The following is a 27,432-nucleotide window of genomic DNA, read 5'->3' as shown; positions in this document are numbered from 1 at the left end:
GACACACGGGAAGTGGGAATGAGGGGTGAGGGGACACACGGGAAGTGGGAATGAGGGGTGAGGGGACACACGGGAAGTGGGAATGAGGGTGGGGGGCACACAGGAAGAAAGGAGCAGTAGCAGAGGTTTTCCGATTGTTAGGGTTTGTTTGTTTCAATCAAAGTATGAGTCATCTCACCCTCATTTTTTAACCAGAAATCACTGTGGTTGCTGCTATGATTTGGTCTTGACTCCTATAAGCCAGTTTAATTTTATCAGTGGTAGTGAATTCTTGAAAGTTTCCCTCAGATGTAGAAATCTGGTTTCAAATTGAAGTGGTCTAAATGCCAGCTTAAATTTTGTGGCTTAGCATCTTTGTTGAATCCCCTCAGCAGAAGGACCTACACTGGAGTTTTGGCTGCTCTGTGGGATTCAAATTATGAGCAGTTGGTTCCAGTGGAATCTTGGCCCTCTTCTGGAGTGACTTTGGGAGTACCTTGGCCTAAGGAGGTCAGAGTTAGAACTTAAGCAAAGGATTCGTCCAAAATGTTGGTCCTGCATCCTGGCATTTTCCAGGTGTATGTAGACCTCATCCCTTGCACCACTAGTCCCCTGGAGCATGGATGACTTCGGGGGAAGAGTTCATGCCAGCTTAGGAAATTTACTGAAAATCACAGTGATGAACTCAAAGCTGGGATGTGCGTCCTCATCCTAACCCTTATCCCCAGTGGCCAGGAGCTTTACTCTGTCCCACATCAGAAAAGCAGCTCTTGGTTTTTCATGGCCCTTGTGCTATGCATCTCAGTGGTCCCATAACTGCCCAAGAAGCAAGCTCAGGCCAGCCCCCACTAATAAAGGAGCTGAGCTATGGCACAGAAAGTGCACCTTACGGATTTTCATAAGGATGACCGTAATTCATACAAACTGAAGCATAATGCTATTATAGAAAGACTTGAAAACAGAAGGAAAACCGTGCTGCTCCCAGACACAAGCTCTAATCTGGAAAATTGTCAAGTGTGGAGCCATCTCTGTCTGATGAGGCTGGAAAATAAGGTGTCAGGGAAGAGGTGAAGATTGGAAAGGCCAGAGAAAGTCATGGATGGATGGGTACTTGACAGGCCCCCCCCCTTTTTTTTAATCCCCACCCTATCTTCTTGTTAACCTCCGATAATGGAGGTTATGGAATTACACCTAGAGGAAAAGACCACCCCTCAACATATTTTCTGCAGAGTAGATTTCATTTGAGGGCAGATTAGTCTTAGAAATCATTCAAGACAGCTTTAAGTCAGTCCAATTGTATAGATTCCAAAGATAACAGTACAAGAAAAATAGTACATGGGTGTGTCCAATTAAGAAGTGTTGACTTTCATAAAAGAACCCAAATATCTATCTATAACAGTACAATGGGTACATAAATTGTGTCATACTCATACAATGAAACACTACACAGTAATGGAAAAGGGCAAATTTTAATACAACAACATGGATGAATCAGAAAAGTAATAAAACAGGGGCGCCTGGGTGGCTCAGTTGGTTGAGCAACTGCCTTCGGCTCAGGTCATGATCCTGGAGTCCCGGGATCGAGTCCCGCATCGGGCTCCCTGCTCGGCGGGGAGTCTGCTTCTCCCTCTGACCCTCCCCCCTCTCATGTGCTCTCTCTCATTCTCTCTCTCTCACATAAATAAATAAATCTTTAAAAAAAAAGAAAGAAAAGTAATAAAACGAGCCAAAAAAGAATATGAAATTTAAAACTTAGCAAAATTAACCTGTAGTGACAGAGGGCAGAATGGTGGTTAGCCTTGGGAGGAAGAGAGAGAGTAGTACACCTTCTCTGTGCGGGGCACAGTCCCAAACCCCCAGTGGAAGCTTGAGACCAGAGACAGTACCAAACGCTATATATTCTATGTTTTGTCTTATACATACATACTTATGATAAAGTTTAACTGCTAAATTAGGCACAGTAAGATATTCAGAACAACTGATAATAAAATAGAACAGTTATAACAATATGCTATACTAGAAGTTATGTAAATACAGTCTCGTATCTTTTGTCCAGACTCACCCTACTTGTGCCAATGTGTGGTGGGACAGTGCCTCCATCATGAGATGGAGTGAGTGAATAGCGTAGACGTTTTGACTGAGTGCTGGGCTAATACTGACCTTCGACGGTAGGTGGATAGGAGGAGCATCTGCTTCCAGACTGTGGCTCAGTGCAATCTGAGGCATGTCTCATGCAGCTGCATAAATGAATAAATGTGAAGGCAAGGGCTGACCTTGTCCATCCGCGTGTTGGGGAGCGGTGTGTATGTGTGCATGGAATAAGTTCCTGCTCTTTAAGGCTTGGCCCATCCCTTATTCCTACAGGGCTGCCTATAGAAGAGTTACCTTTTGACTTTAGCACCTGCCCTTGCTTATTCACGAATCCCTTCCTTTGTCTGAAAACAGCCAAGTATGTGCCGTTTGTCTCCAAACTTCGCTGACTGCCATCGTGCTGTTACGATGCATGTGTGTCTGTTGATGCCAAAGGGTGGCAGCTACCGTGTGTGCTTACACAGTGTCGTATGAATGTTTAAGTCATGTGGATTTTACCATTCATATGAGTGTAGGTTCCAGCCCTGAGAGTGAGAAAGCAAAGCTTGGGAGGAGGTGGGACACTGCCGTTGATTGAAGGGCTTTGGAAGAAGATGTACTGGGTCTGCTGGCAGCCTGGTATCTCTGGAGCCCAGCAAGTCACTTCCCATCTCAGCACATCTCCAGCAGTAAGATGGCAGCAAGAAGATCCACCCAGATTGGTTTTCTCACTGTTTCCCGTCTTCCCCGTATTTGATCTTCCTTGCGGTGTGGGCACGCTCTGCGTGTGACCGTCCTATGTCGTGTCAGAATGGCAGGTGTCGGGCGAACACCACAAAGCCTACCAGCTCTCCCGACCCACACAATAAGATGCGTGGACTTCCATTTAAATCTTTCGAAAATTTGTGTTATTATAAGGAGCTCTGAAATAAAGAAACTTGACTGTGGTTTTGCCCACTGTTACCATCTGATAGCACTCTGAGCTTGAGTTTTTTCTGTAAAGGGGGAAGAGAGTATCTACCTTCCGCGGGCTGTCACTCCGTCATACCTGTGACGCGTTCCAGCTGCCATCATGATGACAATCGCTGCCCCCTCTCATTGTACAGCAATGACTACACAGCGCCACCAAAGGGGGAAAGTGCTTTTCTCTGTTTTGAACTGTACTGACTGCTGTTGCATGAACGTTTTTGCAAGAACTCTGTAGACTTTTTTAAACAAACAAGTGAAAGATGCTGGCATCATGGTAATGAGCCAGCAGCCCCCTTGTTTTTGAAGAGGTGAGTGAGTGGTGCTAGCTTATCTGCATGGCTGTTGTGCGTGACCTGAGTTGCCAGCTTAAGATTTTGAATCCCTTAAAACTGAAATGGAGAGAGAAAGGTTTCCAGCTCTAAGAGAGAATTGTTTATTCAACAGATATTTTCACTATTTCTTCTTTCTCATTCAGAGACCACTGACTTGAATGGTAATGGCATTTCAGGGTGATGATGGGTAAAGGAAAGGAGCATTCTATACGTTAACTCTGTGTGTTGCTGTAAAACCTTCTTGGCTTGGGGCAGGCTAGTCATGTAGTAATGAATAGGTTATATGTATTAAACATTGCCCAATTAGTGGAAAAAGCGCATATGGATTTACTGTGTTGTAACCCAGAAGGGGACCATAGTTGAAAATATGGACAATTAATCACAGATCACAAAATAACCAATGGTTATTTGAGGGAATGGTGTTCTGATTAATCTTGATTCTTTAACTTATAACCCAATTATCCCAGCCATCAGTGCTTTTAAGAGCATTTTACTGTTATAGTTAGGTTAAAACCAATTCTGGTTGGGAATTCCTGTTAGTAACACTTTAGTAAGTTTAAATCTGGATGAGTTTTAAAAATGTTTTAGTGAATTTAACAATCCGTATCTTAGTAACTAAAAATAATAAGGAATTTCATATACATGCACCAAAGGTTAAGCATAGATAATTAGCTTGTGGTCAGAATTTGATTATGTTATTCAGCAAAATATCCTCTCTCTAGCAGCATTTTTGCACCAGAATTTCTCATTAAGAAGACCAGTTTGCTTAGGGAAGTTTTAAGCTACATCTGTATGTAATAATTTTCCAAGATTCCAAAGACTAGATTGTAGTTAATAAAACTCAAAGGAATATTCCGATTATCTTCAGACTAATGTTTATAATTATCCAGAAGACAACCAAGAGTTGATAGTATCTGTTGATTCCACAAATCTAATGGCAGAGAAAATATTTACAGGAGCCCAGAGGAATGATACCTCTTAGGAATTTTGAATCTTTTTTACCCAGACATGTGGGTTGACGAGTTAACTCCAGAATGCCCGCTTAGAAGGGCAGCATTGCTTATAACTTATTGGAAGCTGAAGTGATAAAAAATACACTTAACAATAACCTTTGACTGTTTTAACGGGCCCCATAGCTTTATTCGTGAGCATGATGGAGCCGCATAAGCAGGGTGGTATAGGAGAAGAGGTCGTGGACAATTTCAGAGCAGGGTGTTTCTAGAGAGGCTCCCAGCCGTATGGTATAGACACTTTACATATGCACTTGGCAATGGTCCTTTTCCGTGTTGAAAGGAAATTCATTATTTTACAGTGAAGATGCGCTTTGAGGTGTACAACTCAAAGGTATGAGGTCAGATCATTTAACCTGATGAGAATGAGTGAATTTATAATCTTGAATGTGGGAAAGAGTGCAGATCTTGTTAACTGTGTTTCTGGTATTGTTACTAAAATTAATTATAATTATAATACCTGCAATAGTGTAGCTTCTTACAGTTTCCAACTCAATTTTGCATTCATTACCCCATTTGAAACATAATCCCTCAAAGTCCCTGCTGTTGCCTTATGTTTCTGAAGGTGCACAGTGGGGGTTTTAGCCAGTTAACTTAGTTAAATAAGGCAAGGGATCACTAAACAAACGTAGTTAATCGTGCTAAAAAAAAGAAAAAGAGAAAGGTCACTTCCTAAGTGAAAAGGCTACGTACTGCATGATTCCGACTATATGACGTTCTAGAAAAGACAAAACTATGGAGACAGTGAAAAGATCGGTGGTTGGCAGAGGTTTGGAGGAAGGGGAGGATGAACAGCTGGAGCACAGAGGGTTTTTAGGGCAGTGAAAATACTCCGCAGGGCACTGTAATGGTGGACACATTTGTCCAAACCTACAGTGCACAACACCAAGAGTAAACTCTCATGTAAACTGTGGACTCCGGGCGATGATGGTGTGTTATGTAAGCTCATCAGTTGTAACAAATGGAGCACTGGGTGGGGGTCACTGATAACGGGGGGAAGCTATGCATGTATGTGGGTATAGTGGGCATATGGGAAATCTCTGTAGCTTCTGCTCAATTTTGCTGCGAACCTAAAACTGCTCTTAAAAAATAAGTCTTTAAAGTTGTTTACTACATATACAGAGAAACAAATGAAATAACAATAAAAAACTGGTATTCTGTAGCTTCAGATTGCATGGGTTATATAGTTAACTAAACATGAAGACACCAGGGGCACGTGGGTGGCTCAGTCAGTTATGTCTTCAGCTCAGGTCATGATCCCAGAGTCCCAGGACTGAGTCCTAGGATTGAGTCCTGGGATCGAGTCCCGCATCTGGCTCCTGGCTCAGCAGAGAGCCTGCTTCTCCCTCTGCCCCTCACCCCACTCGTGTTCTCTCTTTCTCTCTCTCTCTAATAGATAAATAAAATCTTAAAAAAAAATAAAAAATAAACATGCAGACATCAAAACCCAGGAAAGTAACTTCAAAGGTATGCTTGTCTATCAATAATATATTGACTTCACATGTAAACATGACTTATTTTATATTTAGATTTCTTTGAATCTGAATAGTTGTGCCCAAGATATGTCTTCTTTTGGTATAAAATGCCTTTTTTTAAAAAAAAGATTTTATTTATTTTTATTTTTGTGAGAGAGAGAGCATGAGCTGGGGAGGGGGTGGATAGAGGAAGAAGCAGGCTCCCTGCTGAGCAGGGAGCCTGATGCGGGACTGGGATCATGACCTGGAGCCCAAGGCAAATGCTTAACCAACTGAGCCGCCCAGATGCCCGCACGTAAAATGCCTTTATTCCAAATTCAGGAGAACATGAACATGTCATTCCCTTTGTTCTAGGTTGGTTGAATTTCTGGGGCTGGCTTAGGCCAGAAATGAAACCCCTAAAGTGGGCTCAGTTTTTTCATCTCTTCCTTGTTCCTCAGAGGTTCCTCAGACAAGGGGAATAGTGGCTCCCATGTCCCTCTTCCACATCTTGGAACAGAAAAACTGTCAGACTCACTGTCTTTCACAGAGTCCCACACAATTCATAAGGTTATACCGAAGAGTATGCCCTCCTTGTTGGGGATTCATGAAATGAGACAACTTCACGACACTATTTTTTTTTTTTTTTCCTTTTCGCTTTGAACCTAACTACCAAGATGTGCTTTTGGCTGCCAAAGTAGAAACTTCCAGGGTGGAGCATCTTGAGCCTAGAACCAAGTGTGAATTAGGGCATATACAGAAGCTACTGCACAGTTCAGGTTTACCCTTCATTGCTGGCATTTGCTGGAACAATCGTAATGAGGATGCCAGTGTCCAGCCTGGAATAGTGAGTACTTAAGACAGACGATGCAGATGGTAGGTTCTGTCACCAGGCTAATCAGCGCATTAAGTCAACCTCACATGGAGAACACAGCTAATATGTGAACAAGTATTAATATGGCCTACACGGAATGTTGACAACATTGAGAAATAGGGAGGCTGAATGCTTGCCTCCTTTTAAGACTTAGATTTTCTCTACCGAAAAAAAAAAAAAAAAAAAAGAATATTCACATATAAAATGATGCATTCTCAAAGAAACTGTGTCAACATGATAAAATAATGTATTTTCTAAGACCTATGTATCTTGACATCTCTTCCCTTAAAAATCACCATTGTCCACAGAAAAATGGAACGTGACATATTAATAAATATCAGGTTATATTCTTAACGTGTATACTTAGTTGGCTTGATTTGTTGGTTTTTTAAATATTAAATATTGGATGCGAATGCTTTGTAGTGTTGTCAGGTTAATGTCAAGATTTCAAAAGCAATTCATAGGCTCTGAAAAGTTGCTCAAAGGGAGGACTGAGGCTGATTTTGGAGCAAAGCAATTACCGTCCCAGACACCCCCCGGGGCTGGTCCCATGGAGGTTTTAATTAGGTTCTAGTTGAATGGCAAAGATAATGCTTGTATCTGGCTGAAGGAGCTATGATGGTTAAAAGGATTAGGCCCACTCCTCAGGGGATTTTAATAGGTTTCACATCTTTCATCAGCTGGTGCGTGCCAAGATGAGGATAAGAAAAAAAGGTGATTTCATGGGGAAATATCTAATTAAAATATTAATTTGCAGACAGCTAGCATACCTGACTCAGAGTTCAGGTGGTGGAGGAGAGTTCATCCCTTTATTGCCAAAGCATATGTAAAACAGTCATTTTAACCCCAGTAAATGTAGAAAACTTTTATTCTAAAACACTATCTGTGAAAAAAAAATTTTTTTTTTACCATTTTGATTACATCAGATCACTGATCATTTCTCATTTTAAACATTAATACCATGCTGACGTCAAGGTATTTTTGGTGATACCTATCTATAGAATGCTGGATGATTTTAAAATCGAATTAGAGGGCAGAGCAGGTCACACATTACTTTCCTGGGACTGAATTTTGTCTGACCTTCCAAGTGTTAGTGAAATTCAGGATGTCGCCTTCAGGTAACATCCAGAAAAGGGTTGTTACTGTATGTACAGGGTGTGAGGATGTGCACATGTACCTCCCCTTGGCTATCACAGAATTTGTTTTTACTCTTCTGAAACACAAAGTAGAATTTTGAGTAATTACTTTATAAACAAGATATTCCCAATTGCTTTTTATTTTTTTCTTCTTAGCAGGTTTGGCACCATTCTCATATAGAAACGATGGCACATCTTTCCTGTAAACATTGGGTAAGGAGGTTGTCCGCTCCCTAGCCATCATGTGCTAAGCCTGCTGATGTGCTCTGGCATTCGGGTGCGAAGGTCTGCCCAGGAACGCCTGCCCCGCGCTTGTCTGAGGCGGGACTCGTAGCTGGTGGCAATTACTTATTGCTGACTTGGGATGTCAACCAAGTTTCTTAACCTCTCAGACCTACTTTATTTTTTTTAATTTTTTTTTTAATATTTTATTTACTTATTTGACAGAGAGAGACAGCAAGAGAGGGAAGACAAGCAGGGGGAGTGGGAGAGGGAGAAGCAGGCCCCCCGCCGAGCAGGGATCCCGATGCGGGGCTCTATCCCAGGACGCTGGGATCATGACCTGAGCCAAAGGCAGGCACTTAACAACTGAGCCACCCAGGCGCCCCTCTTTTTTATTTTTAGTAAGAAAAATACAAGCTCTCAGGTAGGTATAAGTGTATATAATATTACAATATATACAGCACATTTTAAAATAATCCTACATATATGCATCTATATGCACTAAATACTGAGGATGGTCATTTCAGAATGATGGAATTATGCATAGTATGTATCTTCTGTGCATCCTTTGTATGCTCTGTTTTTTATAATGACCATGTATCCCTTTGGTGACAAGGAAAAATGACCATTCAGAAGGAGTTTGCATTGATTTTCCTTTTCTGAAAGAGGTTTCAGTGCAGTGACCAAACTGGTAACATGGCCCTGCTCCACCCCTGCTCTCCCCCACTCTGGATCTCCTTTACCAGGTCTTTCTCTTGTCACTCACTTATTTTGTGTGGCGCTTCCTACCTAGGGACACACGTCCTGCCCGCAGTGCCGTCTATAACGTAGCAAGGCCCCACCAGGGCCAGACCCTTGGTCATTGACTTCGCCTCACTGATTTATTCCGAGTGCTAGAGTGCCTCCCGGACACACGGAGGCTTTCAATAAATATTTGTTGAACAAATAAATGAACTTTAATGGCTCCTGCCCAAAAGGAGTAGGAGGGGGTAGAGTGGACTAAGAAATAACACTATATTTATGTTCATTCACACTTCTCCCAACAGTTTGCTGTAGTTTTTTCAGCCCCATGGAAAATTCTGTTTTTTGTCAAAGGGGGAGATGTACGTGCCTTTCCGTGTTTGTTTTCCTCTCTAGGTAATCCATACAAGACTTGCAAACTGCAAAGCACATTAATGTTATCTTGACCCATGTTTGTAACTGATTAAAAATAGATAGGATTATATCTCCCATGCTTGTGTTCTAGAGATAGTCTTGGGACAAAATGATGGGCTAAGGTGTGGAAAGTGCTTTAAAGTGATTCAGCGCTACCTGGTAGCAACACCCAATGACTATATTACTAATACTACTTTCGTGAGAAAAGTGTGACTGGGAAGTTGAGTAGCTCTCTTTCTATCAGAAGAATTCTAGAATAATTTAGGAGAAAAATCTTATTGTCAGGTTCATTCAAGTCAAAGAAGGATGTAGTGAAAAGAATATATAGATACATATATATAACTTATTTTATGTTTAATAAAAAATAAATTTTATAGGTATAGATGTATGTAAGAAGCATATATATATATATATGTATATTGTAAGAGAGATAATAGTTTGCAGAGTTGTCATTGTCATTAAATAATACAGATGTTCTGCAAATTATGAGCACCTGATTTGGAAAATCTATACATGTCCATGATTCATTGCATGTACCCTCTAGGTCTCAATTCAGGAAATCCACAGTGCTGTGCAGGCCATGGTGTCATTTGGTGGCCAGAATATGGGGCAATATTAACTACCTTCCTTCTGTCCAAACAGTCATGCAATAATATTGCCCCTTTTCCTTACCTTGATTGAGCCCTTGTGGGTAGTGTCTCTCCCCCTCGCCTCTGTCTCTCCCTCTCTGTCTCTGTCTCTCTATCTCTGTCTCTCTCTGCCTCTGTCTCTATCTCTTTGTCTCTGTCTATCTCTGTCTCTCTCTGCCTCTATCTCTCTCTGTCTCTGTCTCTCTCTCTCTCTCTCTGCCTCTGTCTCTGTCTCTGCCTCTGTATCTCTCTGTCTCTGTCTCTCTCTCTGTCTCTCTCTGTCTCTCTCTGCCTCTGTCTCTATCTCTCTGTCTCTGTCTCTATCTCTGTCTCTCTCTGCCTCTGTCTCTATCTCTCTGTCTCTGTCTCTCTCTGTCTCTGTCTCGCTCTGTCTCTCTCTGTCTCTGTCTATCTCTGTCTCTCTCATGCACACGTGTCACACACACTCCTTTACTTCATCTCCTTTGCCTCAGTCTTCCAAATTTTGCTTTTTCCCCTAAATAAAACCTGTCGACCTCTTTCCACATCATTCATGGTCCAGACAAGGGTTCTGATCATGTCACAGTGGTATAATGCCACCGCACAGATTTTAAGAAGAAGGAAATTCATACGTTTTCGTATTAAATTTGTTACAGTAAAGAGCTACTGTAACTCTCTTAAGTGCTCATCTGGAAGCTGAAGATTAGGGAGAGGGAGAATTTTACTTCCTAGTTTCTACTGTTTTAATGGTTTGACTTGTTTATTTTACATTGCCCATATGTTAACTTTCATAACATTTTTGCTTTTTTTTGTAAGTTATCCATATGGTGGTAGGGTTGATTGAAACTGTTGTTTTTCAATTATAAATACACAAGATTTCAGTTATAGATTAAAACCAGCACTCTGGGCCAGCCTGAGCATAGGATCACCATTGACAAGGTCATTATCCCTTTCATATTCCTGGTTTACAGCCACTGGTTTACAGATAAACTTTTGGATCACAACCTGTTTGTAAACTGTAAAGAACTACATTGATGAAAATAAACCATTTTTCAAATTTTAGTTTGGAGACTTTATGGATTACCTAGTGCCTAAACAGGAAGTAAGATATTATAGAAGTTGTGTACAGCTCCATTTCCTAGTTCTAGACTCTGCAAGCAAATAATCATCTCCCCATAGTGTGGTGCCTACATCGTTCAGCATGCCAGAAGCCTCGTTTAATAAGCAGAGACTACTTGACCCTGGAAAGCAAATATTATATAAACAACATATACTATGTATACTAAATATTTAGTATGTTTTATATAATATACATAGTAAGCACACATTGTACTATGTATCTTACATGATACATAGTAAACATTATATTATACCTGCATTTTCCAAACTTAAATATGTTGTCCTTCCTTTCCCGTAGTGAAACTTTAATCGTCTCTTCATTCCTTCTTATAATGATGTGAGTATATAATTAAATAACAGTAGCAATCATCTCCCTGCCATCTGAAATAGTGGCTTTATTCAGCTTGTCTGAATGCACAAAATTTGCTGCTAATCCTGAGCACATATTTCATGATTCAAGATACACAGATACAGCACAGAAGCGGTGGTTCTGCTCCAGTCCTGCAGCAGGGCCATTGGCTATGGATATGGCAGGATTTTTTTTTTTTTTAATTTTCCTTAGTGAACCAAGCTCTGGTTTATTTGTTTGTTGGAATATACAGCTAAGGAGTGCTTTGCAGCCACACATGACAAAATACACACACACTCCCTCTCCACCTTCCCCGCCCCCACCACGCAGGGATGGGGGAGGGGCCGGTGGTCTCCATGCACCTGAACCTCTCACCATCGGTTTTTCCCATCGACAGCAATTTTCTTTTTAGCAGCAAAAGTGTATTGTCCCCTATACATCCACTGAAGAAGAGTAGTTCTTCCTACCTTATTAAAAGGATATATTATTATTAGTTTTAGAGAAAGAAAAAATCTAGATTCAGGTTTATAGTGCCTACCCTGTACTTCTTTCATCAAAAAAAAAAAAAAAAGAGGAAATGTTTACATCAGTTTAATAGGCATTAGCTTTATTTTTCAAAACGTTCTGTTTTAAAGCACAATAGGCTTTGCAGTTGTTTATAAATTTGAGGTATTCATCAGTGTGAAATAATTGTTTATTTCCTTTCCTTATTTCCTCTTATCGGAAAAAAAAATACATTTGGTCTCCAGGCAAGATAAAATCCACTTTTCTAAGTTATTTGTCAGTTTTCATAAAGTGAGTTTAATATCACTGGGGCAGAGGTTTAAAATAGTTGCAGGATTAGCAAGGGAATGTGACTTAGAATGTTTTTTTTAGGTCATCGTGGTGTATTTGGTAAACTGTCATGCATTTATCTTATCCTTGTTTAACCACTGAGCAGAAAGTGAGCCCTCCCTATATTGTTCCATTCATATTACTCTGCACTCATTCAGAAGTCTGACACTTCCTTTGCCTGGCAGATTAAAGGGGCAGTGTGGCATCTTTTGATGATGTGTAAAACAGCTTTCTTAGTCCAAGCTCCTTAGGGGATGCTAGCCACTCAGGAGATGGACTGCTAGTCATCTGCCGTGAAATTAACCAGAAACTTGGTCTTATTTTCCTTCTTAACAAGTTTTCTTAAAATCTTAAAGGTTTCCCACCCTGCCACCCCCCACAGACCCCTCTAATTTTTAGTGTTGATCAGGGGAAGAAAGGAAATATGAAACTATTAAAAAAAAAAAAAGAAAAGGAACTATGAGAAACAATGAAAAACACGGAATTGTGCTTTTTCTCTCTGGGATAGTCTAGCAATATGTGTTAGATTGTGGTGTTGAACCTTTAATCCTGTGGCTTATCTATCATCCCATTATATATTATTTTCTCTCTTATGAGAAAAGCAGTGTTTATTATCACAGGTGACAAAACACAGCAATAAAAAACAAGCAGAGAGGTTACATTTAACCACTTTAAACAGGTTTCATATTTGCTTTTTTTGCTTTCATTCCCAAACGAGAAGCCTGTGAACAGAGTGAGTGAACACAGACTCTCAGGTGCACATCACCCAGATAGGCCAGGTGATCAGGTGCTGAGCCGATGAAAAGATAAACATGACATCATTGTTGGTGATAATTTAGCAGATAGCTAAAGAAAGAATCTAGAAATGCCATTGTACCACTGTTCAAATATTGACTAATTGAACCGGGAAAGGAAAAAATGTTAGTCTCTTCATGTAGAATTTCTTGTCCCTTTCCTTCTTTAAACAGCATCTCAAAGGTCCAAGAGAAGGGGGTTGTTTATCTAAGAAAGAAATATGAGCCTTGACCATGGAGTTTTTCAGGTATACTAACTGTGGGCTTCATTAAGCAAATACAATTTAACAATCTTGCATTTGGCAAAACATTCCTCCAGGTTTCTTGACTGTTTATTTTAAGAGAGGATGTACCAGTCGGGCAGATTAGGATGTTTACTATGTACGATGTATCTTTCATCTCTCGCCGTGGCTATTAGCCCTGGCATAACCGCACTGTGGATGTAGGGACGTGGTTCAGCGTAAGCATGACAATTTAAAATGAAATAGGATGTCAGAGTGAGCAGGCATTTAGGATGCAGTTTGTCTTCCACGTATTTTGTCTTCCAAGTGTTTGAACCTGTGTTGCTATGTACTTTTTATAAAACTCCATCTGTGAATGAACAGCTTCTTTTTATGTACATGTATGAATTACTGAAGATTTTAAAAGTGCACACCCCGGGGACCTTCTTTGGAAAAGAGGAAAACCTGGGGGAGAATTTGCCCAGAAGGGCTAGTGCCTTCAAAGATAATTAGTACTGAGCTGAGTATTACACAGCAGGCCTTCCTGGTGGGCGTTTGTTGTTTTCTGTGTCTGCATTGCGGCGGCTACTCTGGTCTCAGCGAACGCAGTGCTGAGGGCGCTCATTCATTCCGGCTTAGACGCCAGTCGTAACTTGGTCCTTCCTCTCTGAAGAGGACAGCTAATGAGAAACACAGATTTGGAGCTACGATCTATTCTAAGATTAAGATAAAGTATCCTAACAAAGTTTATGGGGAAATGAAAGGCTGAGAATTCTTTCTGGGGCAAGGTCTTGAATGAAGTGAATTACCTTCTGTACTGTGTAAGCACCATGATGTACTGTCATTATAATAGTTAATGATTAGTCTATTGCCACAATTTAAGCCTCCTTTAGAATATATATACAAAGTCCATGTCAAGAAAAATTTCAGGGAGACTGGGTTTTGTAGAAATAGCCCCCACATGTACATGAGGAAAATGATCACTTGTGAAAGAAAAACTGAGCTTTCAATATCCTGTTTGGGTTAAACCCCCACTGAAATGTCTGTGAAACTGTGTATCATGATAGCCCTGCGAACATGACCAGCTGCAGCAAATGCCCTGCGCACCCGTCCCACGTGGGTGACCTTCACAGCCTGCGGCTGCAGCTAAGGGGCTGGGTGCCGGACAGACCCTCAGACCCTTGCAAAACTTACCCCATTTACAAAATGACAAACCCTTCAGGGTAAAGCCCTCAGGTTCTGAGAAACGTAAAGTCTGCTTTATTAAATTTCCTTCCATTTACCAAGAGTCACAGTCTATTTTAGTAAATAAATTCAGGAAATTGGTAAAGCACTTTACTCCATCCGTTATGTCTCAGTAATTAGCATGATTGTCACGTTTTTCCTGGCTCCTGGCTCCGGCACCGCTGTTGCTTACAGCTTCCCCCGACCCCACTTGCCTGCAACCAGTTTATAACATCCCTGGTAACGGGGTGTTACTGAGTTTAAACCACTTACACAAACAACACAGCCTACACGTTTTGCAGAGAAGTGCACTTTCCCTACTTTATTAAATAAAGATTCCGAACTCGGAGATCTCTTTCTCTGTGGATTCTGGCATTCTTCTCAAATAATCCTTTTCACTTCCCACCCTGAACTAATTTACACCCTGGGATAGAATAAAAGAAATGATAATTCATTCGAAGGTATTAGCCACCATCTAACTATCTCCTGTGCTCATTGCCTTTGGCTGTTAAAACCAAGCTGATCTTATTAGCTTCAACTGTTCACCAAGTAAAAATGATTTTTTTTCCTACCTTCATTAGCCACTGAGTGTTGTTTTCCATGATGTTCTCCAGCACTTGTAGCCTCTGCACCGAGTCATCATAATCTAGTGGTGCGTCCCTCTGCACGGCGTTGGGCACGTAGGAGCTAGAAGAGCGACAGTTGTCTGTCTCTGGGAGGAGGAAAGTGTAGCTGCAGGCTCCGTGCTGAACCTGATACTGCCTTCTCCCGATGCTGTCCATGCTTCTCCGAAAGTTGTTATAGGCTGAGGCTAGGACAAGATCACAGCTCAAAGTAAAGAAAACAATCTGCCACATTCTTTCTTTCTTTTGGTAATAAACCAGCAGCTTAGCAAACTCGAAGGCACATGGGAATCCCGGTCCTAAGCTGCCTTCTCAGATGCGGGGCTCTGCGGCCATGGTTTAAGGACCATCAGTGGGAGTCTCTTCCCTCCCTTTCCAGCAGGAACTTGATTGTTAATGCTGTCTTCCCTCCGGTGGGTCGGTCCTGCAGTGAACTGTCAGATGGCAGTAGAAAGAATAACCCTGCTCATTCCTGAGGGCTGTATTCACTTTACAGACCGGCGTTAATGCTGCTTTGTTTCTCTTCCTCCAGATTCTGCGGTGTCAGGATCCGAATCAATCACTTTCCTTTCCTTATATGATAAGTTGATAAGAGCAGCCAGACATGTGTAGCAAGCTGCTCCGCCCTCCTGGCGTGTCTGTTATCTTCCTGTAGGGGGGTCACTAGCCAGGCAACAGGAAAAATCCGAGCATGATGTGTGCTGTTCAACCAGGGCTATATGCTGCAGGAACCCTCTGGGAAAAACCGATCAGTTACAGGACCCCTGAGTGTTTCAGAGGCACCACCCTAATTGAGCATTTCCTCGAGAGAGCAGCGGGTCTCTCATGTCTGAGACTGATCTCACATTGCTTAGCTGGTAAAATATCTGGGGTAATAACTTTAAAGTACAATGAAAGTTCCTGTTTTTTCCTTTAGGAATAAAAATACTACAAATATGTCAGGATTTTGGTTTATTTTTGTTATTACAAACAAAGAGGAAGAAGAAGTCTTGCTCTTGTAAACTCTCTGCCTTTTCATAGGGAAAATAGTTTTCATGGGTATTTCTTGATTTTTGAACTATTAGCTACATACACAAAATTTTCGCTTATAAAAGGGTCAGAGAGGAAGATTGCACTTCATTAAATTGTGTTGGGAAAACAAGTTTCTGAGCTCCGACACTTCATCTTTTACACAAAATATCCACTTCAATATTCAAAGTAAAATATACTGGACAGATTAATGGTCCGTCAAATTACAATACACAGAGAAATCAGAATTTAAATAAGAGGATGGTGAGGGAGGAACACAAACTTTTTCTGTTTCAGGTCAGGATTTGCTCAAATCCCATCATTTTGTAATTTTTTTTTTTCCAGTATCAGTTAAATCAGCCCCACTCTGTGTTGCACTCAGGCACATCACCTCTCTTTCTTCATTGAGCTCTACTGTCCTTATCTGTAAAATTCCGGGGTTGCATTAACTCCCAAGATTTTTCTATTTCAATTCTATGGCTCTGTCAGTCCCCTGGGTGACTTCCTTTAATAACTAAAACTTAATACTTTAGGGATTAACAGTATGCTAACCAGCCAGAGTGTGCAAGGGGAAAAGCCTTGGAATCTTAGCCACGGTCTGTTTGTATCTCAGTGCACAGGCTCTGTTCTTCCCGGTCAGTGGAAGCATATCTGCACCCTGACTTGTCAGACCACTCTACCCATGAAAGTCAGAGTCAGTCTAAATCATGCACGAGCAGCTTGCAGAGCATTCTAGAATTATGATTTTAATTCTTGGGTGCTCATGGAATTTGTGTAGTGAATTCTGTTTTCCTGAAACCTGTGTTTTCAAGAGACCTAATTAGACCTTTAAAAACATCCCTCCTGTGCATGGACTGGCTCCCAGGTTACTTCTAGAGCCGGGGTTCTTAACCTGAGCTCCATTCAAGGCATCCATGAACCTCAGCATAAAATATGTCTTCATTCTTCACGAAACTGTAACTGAAATATAGCCTCTTTAACTATGGATATAGGTCATAAGCAACAGTGGTCAATGTCTGTGGCTTTTTCATCAGTAGAAACTGTAGTTGATTTGGTACAGTGTCTCAAGCTGTCGCTTGCACTCAGCACTACATTGTCATCAGACTCACCCCCAGATCTTGTTACTTAATGTCCGAATAAAGTCGCACGTGTCATTTTCTGAGAAGGGGTTCATAGACTTGGCCAGACTCCCAGAGGGTTCTGTCACTTGGGAAAGCTAGCACTTGTGCTCGGGGAGGGTCCTAGAGCAGAAGAGGTTGATTCCACCATGATTCTGGTCTGTGGTTTCCACCGAAGGAAGAAATTAAAGAAAATGCGCCCATTCACACTAGTAACTGTAGGGGGAGGCGTGTAGGCTCCGAAGACAAGCCCTGGGTTTGAAGATGCTAACTTCTCTAAGCCTCAGCTCACTTGGAAAACAAAATGATTCTTTCTCTGTAGTGCCTTCTAGGATTGAAATGATGTAGACTAGTCATGTCCAAATATTCCTTTCTTTCTTTTTTTTTTTTTTTTTAAAGATTTTATTTATTTGAGAGAGAGAATGAGAGAGAGAGAGCACGAGACGGGGGAGGGTCAGAGGGAGAAGCAGACTCCCTGTTGACAGGGAGCCCGATGTGGGACTCGATCCCGGGACTCCAGGATCATGACCTGAGCCGAAGGCAGTTGCTCAACCAACTGAGCCACCCAGGTGCCCCGAATATTCCTTTCTTTGTCAGTACTTTCTGTTCAATGGGAAGCACCTCTGCCACCATCAAGTATTGCAACTGTGTTATTATCCTCTGAATGGGAAGCAGAAACATAGGGTACATACACCGTGCTTGGTCTAAGGGTATTCCCCATTTGAAAAATCATTCATCTGCCTTCCAGGCAAGTGGGGTGGTTTTAAAAGGTAGCTGCCGGAAGAGGTTGTACAGCTAGTACTTCTAGTCTGCTGGTTTGTATCAGGCCCTCTGCTGGGTACTGGGGATGGATAATGCGCTTTGCCCTTCAGACGAGAATGAGGGAGACCCATAAACTAATAGGGCGGGGTGAGAGGAGGGATTGGGGGGCATCCAGAGGGAGATGCTGCTGCTGGGGCACTGACCCCCCAGGCGGTGACATGGATGCTTTCTTATCTGTCCCTTCAAGGTCAGAACGTGCACCGAGCAGCTCTTTGTAGGTTCCTAAATGGAAATTATTACCGGAGAGTTGCGGGGAAGCTCTGCTTAGACCAGGGGATGGCGAACTATTTCTGTAAAGGGTCAGATAGTCAGATAGCCTAATATTGGAGGCTCTGCGGGCCATCCCATCTCTGTCATAGCTACACAACTCTGCCCTAGTAGCATAACAGTGGCCGTGGACAGTCCATGGATGGGGGAGGGTGACTGTGTTCCAGACAAGCTTTATTTGTGGACCCCTAAATGTGAATTTCAACCATTTAAAGATATAAAAATCGTTCTTAGCTCCCTGGCCATTTAAACCAGACCAAGGGCTGCCGTTTGCTGCCCCTGAGTTAGAACCTAACAGAGTCTGCCGGGGTGGGGATGGGACATGGGGAGTGAGGCCATTCTAAAGGCACAGCCAATGTAAACAAGCAACTCTCCCCTGTCTCAGATCCCGGCGTGGCTTCTTAAAGAATTGAGAAGCATGGGACCAGCCAGGAAGAAGGGACTTGCGAAAGGGGCAGGAACCTTTGACCAAAAAGAAAGCGCCACTTTGAAGCTGGATCTATAATGCAAGGCCGGGAAGGCATGCTTAGAAACCGGACTCCGGTGTAAAGCAGATGCAAGGCCCCTGCAGTAACTTAGGGGAGCCAGAAGGAGGGCCTAGAAGGAAGAGGCAGAGCTGGTTGGGGAGCCTCATGGAAGAACAGGAGCAACAGGTGACCCTCCTGTCCTTGGCCACAGAGGGGCCCATGGGGGTGGTCCGCTGGTAGCTGTGTGACCACTCCTGCCCCAGCCCAGATCCCCACCCACTCTGAATGAGACCTGACTGTGCTGCTCAGAACTGTTGTTAACTGTGCGTTTTCAAAGAGAATGCTGAGTTTTCTTCAGCGCCCTGCCGATGGGATAGCAAAGGCAGATGAAGCTATGAGATGAGAAATATTATTACAGCCTTCCCAAAAGCTGCCTTCCTGCCCAACCATTTTTTTTCCTAACAGTTCTGCCGGACAGCTGTGCATGGCATTATTTATTTTCTTAATAATGTTTGTTTTCTCCCCCATACTGTATGTCATCAGCTGAAATTTTGGAGGCTCCCATTATTTTCAGTAGAACTGTCTCAAGCTCTCCTTGCATTTTGCTCTATAACAAGGGAAATCATGTTTGATGGCACCGGAGAAACCACCACGTTTCCCTATTGCTGGAAGAGGTCAGCATGACAAAGAACTCTGACCATGCTTCAGTTTGGCCTGTGGAACGAAAGCTCTAATGTGTGGGAAATGCCAGAGGATCTCCCATTGTTCGTGGCCTCGCTGTCCCCTCCCAAAATGTAGGTCAATGTAGATGGACATCCACTTCTGTCTGGATCATGGACTCTGACCTACCACAATCTTCGAGAGGCCCAGGTCACCCAGAGCCATCTCAGAGGATCTCAGACATTAGGCTCTGTTTGAATGATGTCTCAGGGACCCTGAAACCAAAAAAAAAAAAAGGATACAAGCTTTGGAACAGCGCAAAGTGGGGCCGCCCCCAAGCCATGGATAGCCAAACAGAATTTTCGAGTCGGCCTATGTGATCTCTATTGTAGAGTTGAGCCAGTTTAATATTCAGGATTTAACTGGATGGTTAAATTGTTGGACAAATTAAGGGATGGAAGTGGGACAGACTAGTCCAGGGAGAGGGGGGAGTGTAGCTTTCTGAACTGTTAAAATCCCAGTAGGTGAACCTGGCAGATGTCTGCTCTGAGAAGCCCATCCCTGATTGGAAAACACATGGAAGGTACTCAGGTACTAAGAGGCACACGGATCTCCCACATCTGCTGACCCTTTGAGCCTAAGGCTTCAGCTGTCCCATCTGCCCAGAGCCTCCAGAGCTGTCTCACGCCCGCTCTGCTCACCACCACCCAGAGCAGAACACTTTCGTCCCAGCACTGCCTGCCCCCTGGCCAATGTGGCCTTAATTTTTGGAAAGTGCTATGTTGCTATAGGAGGGACTTGCGGAACTGAAATACCCTAATAAATGAGGCTGGAGACACCCTGTTTCAATTTTTAGCCATTTGTAGGCGGACAGGCACACTCAAGACACTGAGGCGCCTGCCTGGCATGCCAGAGCTAGGAACAGCTTTGGAGACATTCGTCCATCTCCCTCCCTCTCCCTGGCTTTTTAAAAATTGGCTAAATAAAATCAGTCAACATGTTTATGTACAATTTAATGTTCAGTGCACAGGGAAAACCATTAGAAAGTTCAGCAGACATAAAATTGTTGTTAGAGAAAGTTATTTTTACTACTTTTATTTCCAAATTGTAAATAGTAATGAAGGAGAGCTAAAGATGAAGGCACGACTGGAAGGGAGGAAAGAGGAGAGGGAGGGAGGGAAGGAAATCAGCATTTCACCTTTCCAAAAGGAGGCTCCCTCTATAGTGATTTCTTTATAAGTTTCACGGAAGATGTCTATTTCTACTCGATTTCAATATATGTTGAATTGAACTTTATCTACAAATGGAATCTAGAGCCATTTGCAAAAACTTTGGTGATGCCTCTCTCTCGAGTTCCTAATCATGTTGAACTACCATTAAATCTCGAACCTGGCAGGTGAAAGGTAATTCCCAGCCATGAGGTTTGGGGAAAAAAAAAAAAAAAAAGAGCCAAAGAAAAGGCCCCTTCAAGTTACCATAAAGACAGAAGGAAAAGAAAAAAAAGCGTTAACTGTGAACACCCCCCCCACACACACACACACATCCCCTTGGAAGATAAGTCTTGCCCCCAGGATAGCCATGGAAATCAAGGCTCAGTGAAGTGGGGTGATAAGAATCCCATCAGCCCTGATTGACTTATTTTGCTTAGCATAATACCCTCTAGTTCCATCCCCATTGTTGCAAAGAGTGATTAACATAACATAATAAAATAAAATTTAAAAAAAAAAAAAAAGAATCCCCTCAGCCCAGTGTGTCTCTGGGCCTTTCTTCTCCATTAATGGTGATGAATTTAAGGAGAATTTAAAGCAATGATTTTTTACCCTGATTTTAACATGGCAAAGCTTTAATGTCTTCGGAGGGCCATTTCATCCTGGCGGTCACCCCTGTGCAGCACAGATACACATCCCCAGGGACGGACTCCATTTCACTGCCAGAGACTTCTCGCAGCCTTTGGTCATCTTGAGCTGGAACTCCTGGGTCGTGTGTGGAGCCCACCAGGTGCCTGCTTCAGTATCCTGGACCTCTGGTGTCCGTGAGCAGGGGAGGTCCTCTCAGAAGTGCACACATCAGTGCAGACTTAAAAAATCAAATTGTGTGAACTAGCTTAGGATAGAATCTCTGGAAATCCCACCGATTCTCTAACTGCATCAGTTAAGCTTTATACATACATTCTAGCTACATTCTCAATTTCCTGGCTTTACCAACTGTTGATTTCTCCTTTCTTTGCCTCTTTAGTTTCATCAAATGTAGATAGCTAGAAGAGGATGATTTACCTTTTAGAATACACACAGTTCTGAAATGAGGTATGATGCCTAGTTAGCACAATTTCCCATCCAATTAAATATAGGTAGCATGTGACATAAAATAGCTGGCCCATTATATTTAGAGAACAAATTAAATGCCCCCCACTTAGAATGGGGGCACTGGCTGCAGAGAATTCACCTTTGTGGAAGGTGAGGAAATGTATATTTTGTTAAAATAAGGATCTGCCTGCCGGAGAAGGAGAAAAAGCCCTTTGCCAGATGTGTTTTCAGGCAATTTCCTTTCCTGGGAAACAGCCATTTCCCCTGCATTACCAGACCTGTTTTCATTCGCAGAGCAGAGGGAGTAAGCGCTGGGACCAAAGGGCAGGGGCCCAGATAGCATCAGCCTCATCTGTGACAATTACCTGTCTTCTTGCAGCTGCACCACTTCTGTTCGATGGAGGGCTGCAGAGGCTCTTGGGGAGAAGGTTATACCGATGGAAAAATCAGACTTAATCATAGCAGAAAAATCTCTTTCACGTGACTCTCAGGTCACTGTCGTTCTTACTCAGCTTAGCTCAATTAAAAAGGTACCAAATACTCATTCCTTCTAGCTTAGTGGAGCATTTGCTATGAAATGCCATCCAGAAGACATTTAGAGAGGACAGATCGTTTTTTAAGGAAACTTAAAAGATTCCGAATCTTTTATAGTCTGCACTGCCGTGAACCAGCATAGCGTCTGCTAAGGAATGCTGATTTTTTTAAAGCCACATTGTCCATTATAGGTAGCTTTAAAGATTGAAGAGAAAAAGCTTTTTATTTATTAGAGCCTTGGAAAATATCCAAGTAACTATTTTTTTTAAGATTTCATCATAAATTCCCTGAATTTTTAGGAATGTTTTAGTTTATATAATTCTCCTGTTATATAAAGTTATCTCAAATGCTGTTTGATTTTAAAATATTTTCATTCTCTAATATTTTTATGGAGTATTTTATCTTCTCATCAAAAAAAAAAAAAAATTGCCCAAAAGGTCAAGATACAAGTCAAAACTTTAAAAAGGCAGTGGATGAAATTCTAAAACAGTAGATGAGTGCATTAGCCTGATAATATTTTTGCCAGTAATTCTGTGTCCTGTTTTCTCCCCATAGAAAAAAAATGCTAAACATTTTCTTTCAGTTGATTTATGTCAATGATTACTCTTATACCCATGACCAATATAAAGTCAATAGACTCTTTCCTTTGACTAACACAGTGGTTCATTAGAGATTTTGAGGTGGGCTTATAATTTTTGTTAAATGCTCCTAAATCCATTTAAACAATGTTTTTAGAGAATTCAAATTCTTTGCTTGTGGGAAATGTGCCCAGTCTCTTTGTCATAACCATTCTACTAAAGGACTATATAAATTTCTCTCAGAGTGAATTTTCCTTTGAAAGTGGCTTAATGCCATCTTGATTAATCTTTGTTTAATCTAAATTTATAAAATTTTTATCTTAATTATGAGAAACCTTTTAAAATAAGAGATAAAAATGTCATATGTGCTATTTACATGAAGATATATTATCTCTCTTGGTTATAGGTTAACATAAATAAATTTGCTTATGTCAAAGAAGTAAAAAAAATAAAAAGCACATGACCCCCTTTTGGTATTCCTGTCTGCCTGACTGACTTGATATAAGAAAATCTTCCTGTGGGAAATTAGGCTTGATTATGGAGTTATAAGTATAAAAACTCATTTTTGAAAACTTATATATAGTTTCTAAAGAATTACATTAGAAATAAAACAAATAGTTATGCATAAAAGGAAGCAGTTTGCATTAAAGCCTATAAAAATAACTCCATGCCATTCTTGTTCCTTGGTCAAGTTAAGTATGGTTGTCAACTGATGATTTAATTCTCTCCTAATAATATGATATGTATATGCTCCACTTTTTGTCTTAAACACTATCTCAATTTCTTTGGTGCTCCATTAATATTCCCAAAATGTTTTATTTCAAGGAAAGTATCTAAATTCAAAGAAAGACTGATTAAAAAGAAAAAAAAATGAAAGGAAGTAAATTGTACAAAGCCTGTAAAGAGAGGACATTTATGGTGGCATTAAGATACCTAATTCCTGGCATCTGTTTCCCTCAAAAAAAAAAAAAATATATATATATACACACACACACCTATATATATATATCAACAGTGGTTTATGAAAGTCCTAACACTCTTCTAGTAGAATATTTACACAAAAAGAAATACTTACTTTCCCCCAAAATCTTGATGCATATTTCAGTGATCTTTTTTACTTATAGGTCAAGAAGTCTTTCTTGACTACAATAAAAACTAAAACAGACACCTGCTAGAGATGGTACCTCTATGGGAATACAGGTAGCACATCCACCGGTAGTACTCACCCGCTCCCTCTGCTGGCCTCATAACAGATAACAGGCAAGACCATCCATGTTTTATCACAGTCCCGAATAGAAATGACACACAGTCAATTAAGGGCACAAATCAGTGGCAGTTAATAGACAGCCTGGAATGCTTTCATTATAGTTTGAAGGCAAGAGAACCCCACACCATATGCAGAAGTCTAACACCTACTCACACGTGCACACAACACACACACACGGTGAAAAATACTTTTCAGCATTTGTTTATCACACACAGAGCTAGAAGCTATTTTAGTATCGTCTGGTGATCAGGTTTCTGCCAAAATGAGTGTGTGCCATAGCAACAGTGAAAAACTGGAGTTTTGTGCTGTCTCTGCAAGGGGTGAGTTTAGAGACCTGATCCTTGCAGCAGTTTTTCTACAGTCTGCTGAGAAGGGTCCACATTCTGTCACACGGGGACAGAGCCGTGACACCTGTCCTGGTGGCTCTGGGCAGTTCCGAGCAGGAGCACTGCACGTGGGAGGCTCCTGAGTAGAGATGCGGTCTGAGTCAGCAGCCAAGAGTACTTTCAGTGAGTGTCTAGATCCAAATGTTTCACTTACTTAAAAAGGAATCTCGTGGGGCGCCTGGGTGGCTCAGTCGGTGAAGCGTCTGCCTTCAGCTCAGGTCATGATCCCAGGGTCCTGGGATCGAGCCCCATGTCAGGCTCCCGGATCAGCGGGAAACCTGCTTCTCCCTCTCCCTGCTGCTCCCCCTGCTTGTGCTCTCTCTCTCTGTGTGTCAAGTAAATAAAATCTTAAAAAAAAAAAAAAAAAAAATCTCATCCCTCCTCCGAAATAGAGACCAAAAGTGAAGGGAATGACATTTCAAGCCAAGAAAGAGCATGTGTAGTAAGTATGAGACCACAGAACTGAAGAGGAATTATGTGATTCAGCAGACTTCAGGGAAGGTGTGAACTTGGAGGTCCCCCCCGGAATCAGCTCCTGAGGAGTCGGGCTCAGGCATTCGGATTTTACCCTGAGAGAACCTGGAGCCACGGGCGTGTTTTCTAGAGGGAGTAGAGTCATCTGATTTTGAAAGGCCCCTGCAGTGCCCTGTGGAAGAGAGGCTGGAAGAGAGTGAGATGAGAAACTGCGCAGCCAAGCAGCTCAGATGTTACGGAGCCTGGAGCTCGAGAAGACTTGAGAGGGACAATCAGTAGGAATTCTGGACTAATGGGCTATGGGGATTCTGAGAATGGGATTGGTTTGCTGTTGGCGTTGACTCTTCCACTTAAAACAACTAAAAATGTGGGATGCCTGGGTGGCTCAGTCAGTTAAGCGTCTGCCTTTGGCTCAGGTCATAATCCCAGGTTCCTGGGATCGAGACCCACATCAGGCACCCTGCTCTGCAGGGAGCCTGCTTCTCCCTCTGCCTCTCTCTCTGTCTCTCATGAATAAATAAATAAAATCTTAAAAAATAAAAATAAAACAACTAAAAATGCTGAGTAAAATAATAAATAGAGTAAAATAAAATAAAATAATAAATAGAAAATAGAAAATAAATTTGGCCCAAATTTAAGTGGAGCCACAGATCAAAGGAATCAAGTGGAATATTCAACAGATTTGCGCTCAAAGCATTTGGCAAATGGCAAACCTGAACCTCCCTTTTCAGGGCCCAGAGGGTGGGGCGAGGAGACAAAGGCCCTGCCAGTGGAGAGTTTGAGAGGCACCCCCTCCATGAAGGTGGGGCCCCAGGGACTCTACCTGCAGTGCCTGGGGCAGAAGGAAACCTGTCCGTGCTGCCTGACAATAAACAGAAAGGGGGAGCCCATCCCTGAGGATCGTAACCACAGGAGCACCCTTTTTAGTTTTACAGAGCAAATTAGGTGGTTGGAAAAAAACTCAAGTCATGCTGAATTTTTCTAAAGTGGTCCCGGGCTAGTGCTATCAACCCCTCCCTACCACCTCCACACCCCCAGTTTTGTAGCAAAAGTGAATCCTTTCCAAAATAATGCACCTTCATGGGGCACCTGGGTGGCTCAGTCAGTGAAGCGTCTGTCTTCTGCTCAGGTCATGATCCCAAGGTCCTGGGATCGAGTCCCGCATCGGGCTCCCTGCTCAGCGAGGAGCCTGCTTCTCTGTCTCCTCCCCACTTGTGCTCTCCGTCTCTCTGTCTCTCTGTCTCTCAAATAGATAAATAAAATATATTTTTTAAAATGCACCTTCATCATTAAGTCTCAAAGAATTCTTACAGATAATTTCCCAAAGAAAATGAGTACCTCACAAGAATAAATGAACATGTAAGCAGACATGGTCTCATTAGCAAAAGTCCGCAGAAAGAAGAGATGGCCAAAGCAGACCGGCAAGAACTTTATAAATGGAACCTATCAGCTACATTTTATGAAATAACCGTCCATACTGGATTAGTTTCTTCAGGCTGTTGTAACAACATGCCACAAACTGGGGAGCCTAAAACAGCAGAGGTATTATTATCTTCCAGTCCTGGAAGCTAGAGGTGTGAAGAGCCTGTATGGGAACCGTTCCTTGCCTCTGCATAGCTTCTGGTGGTTTGCTGATGATCCCTGGCATTCCTTAGGTTACAACCATGTAGCCCCATTGTGTGCCTTGGTCATCACATGTCACTCTCCTGTGTGTGTCCCTGTGTCTTTATGGGCCTCTCTTCCTATAACAGCACCAGTCATACCACTCCATTATGACCTCAGCTTAACTAGTTCCGTCTGCAACAATCCTGTTTCCAAAGAAAGCCACATTTGGAGGTTAAGATTTACAACTTGGGGGAGGGAGGGCACAGTTCAACCCATAGCACTTACCATGCTTTGAAGATATAAAATCTTGAAAACACCTAAAGGGTCATAACACTAAAGAAGAAAAAATCTGGTACACTTAAAAAGAAAACCTAATGAAATAAAAAAAAATACAATAACTGAAATTCATAGAGATCAAAAAGATTAGATGCATCTAAAGATCTGAAGAGAGACTCACTGAGTTGAAAGATAAGTCAGAGGGATTCATCTGAGAGTCCAGTATGGAGAGACCAGGAGGTGGACGCTGGGAAAGAAGGCGAGGGACCTCAAGGGTGGAATTTGAGGAGGAGTGGAGAGGAGAAAGAACAGGGCAGTCAGTTTGCAGATTTTCCCCAAACAATGAAGGACACCGAGATACAGATTCAAAAAACCCGAGGAGTGGACCAACAGGATCATAACAAGACCAGATATAGGAGTGAGAGGGAAGAGTGAAGAATGATGGCAGCTAGCTGGTTGGTGACACATGGGAGCCCAGGGGCAGAGGAAGGCGGGGGAGGTGATGAACGCAACTTTATGCACATTCAGTTGTGATGTAATGTTCGTGATCAATATCAGTGCCAGTTTTGTTAAATGACTTAGTATTAAATAGCATAGGAAAATAATGAAAAACAACAGCTACGTAAATTGCATAAATCTTAACAATCTAGGTTTTTCTAGATAAAGTGAAATAGCGGAGTGTTGTCATCAGCCT

The 27,432-nt window shown here is 42.0% G+C and overlaps 2 protein-coding genes across 4 annotated transcripts in view; one reads left to right on the top strand and one right to left on the bottom strand.

Annotated features, from left to right (window-relative positions):
* Positions 1 to 15,600, bottom strand: part of ANGPT2 (angiopoietin 2) — a 54,099-nt gene extending 38,499 nt beyond the window's left edge. The window contains exon 1 of one of the 2 annotated variants that reach the window (XM_035004313.1): positions 14,923 to 15,600. In XM_035004313.1, coding sequence (XP_034860204.1) covers positions 14,923 to 15,207 — 285 coding nt within the window. In that variant the 5' untranslated portion in view covers positions 15,208 to 15,600. The remainder of the gene's footprint in view (positions 1 to 14,922) is intronic. The other variant, XM_035004314.1, reaches the window with a different exon arrangement.
* MCPH1 (microcephalin 1) overlaps positions 1 to 27,432 on the top strand; it is a 248,745-nt gene that overhangs the window by 160,772 nt on the left and 60,541 nt on the right. The gene's annotated exons all lie outside the window — the stretch shown is intronic.

Source organism: Mirounga leonina, unplaced genomic scaffold, assembly GCF_011800145.1.
Source record: "Mirounga leonina isolate KUSES-001 unplaced genomic scaffold, KU_Mleo_1.0 Mir_128, whole genome shotgun sequence".
Taxonomy (NCBI): domain Eukaryota; kingdom Metazoa; phylum Chordata; class Mammalia; order Carnivora; family Phocidae; genus Mirounga; species Mirounga leonina.
Note: the sequence above shows the minus strand (reverse complement) of the source record. Positions and strands in the feature narration are given on the sequence as shown.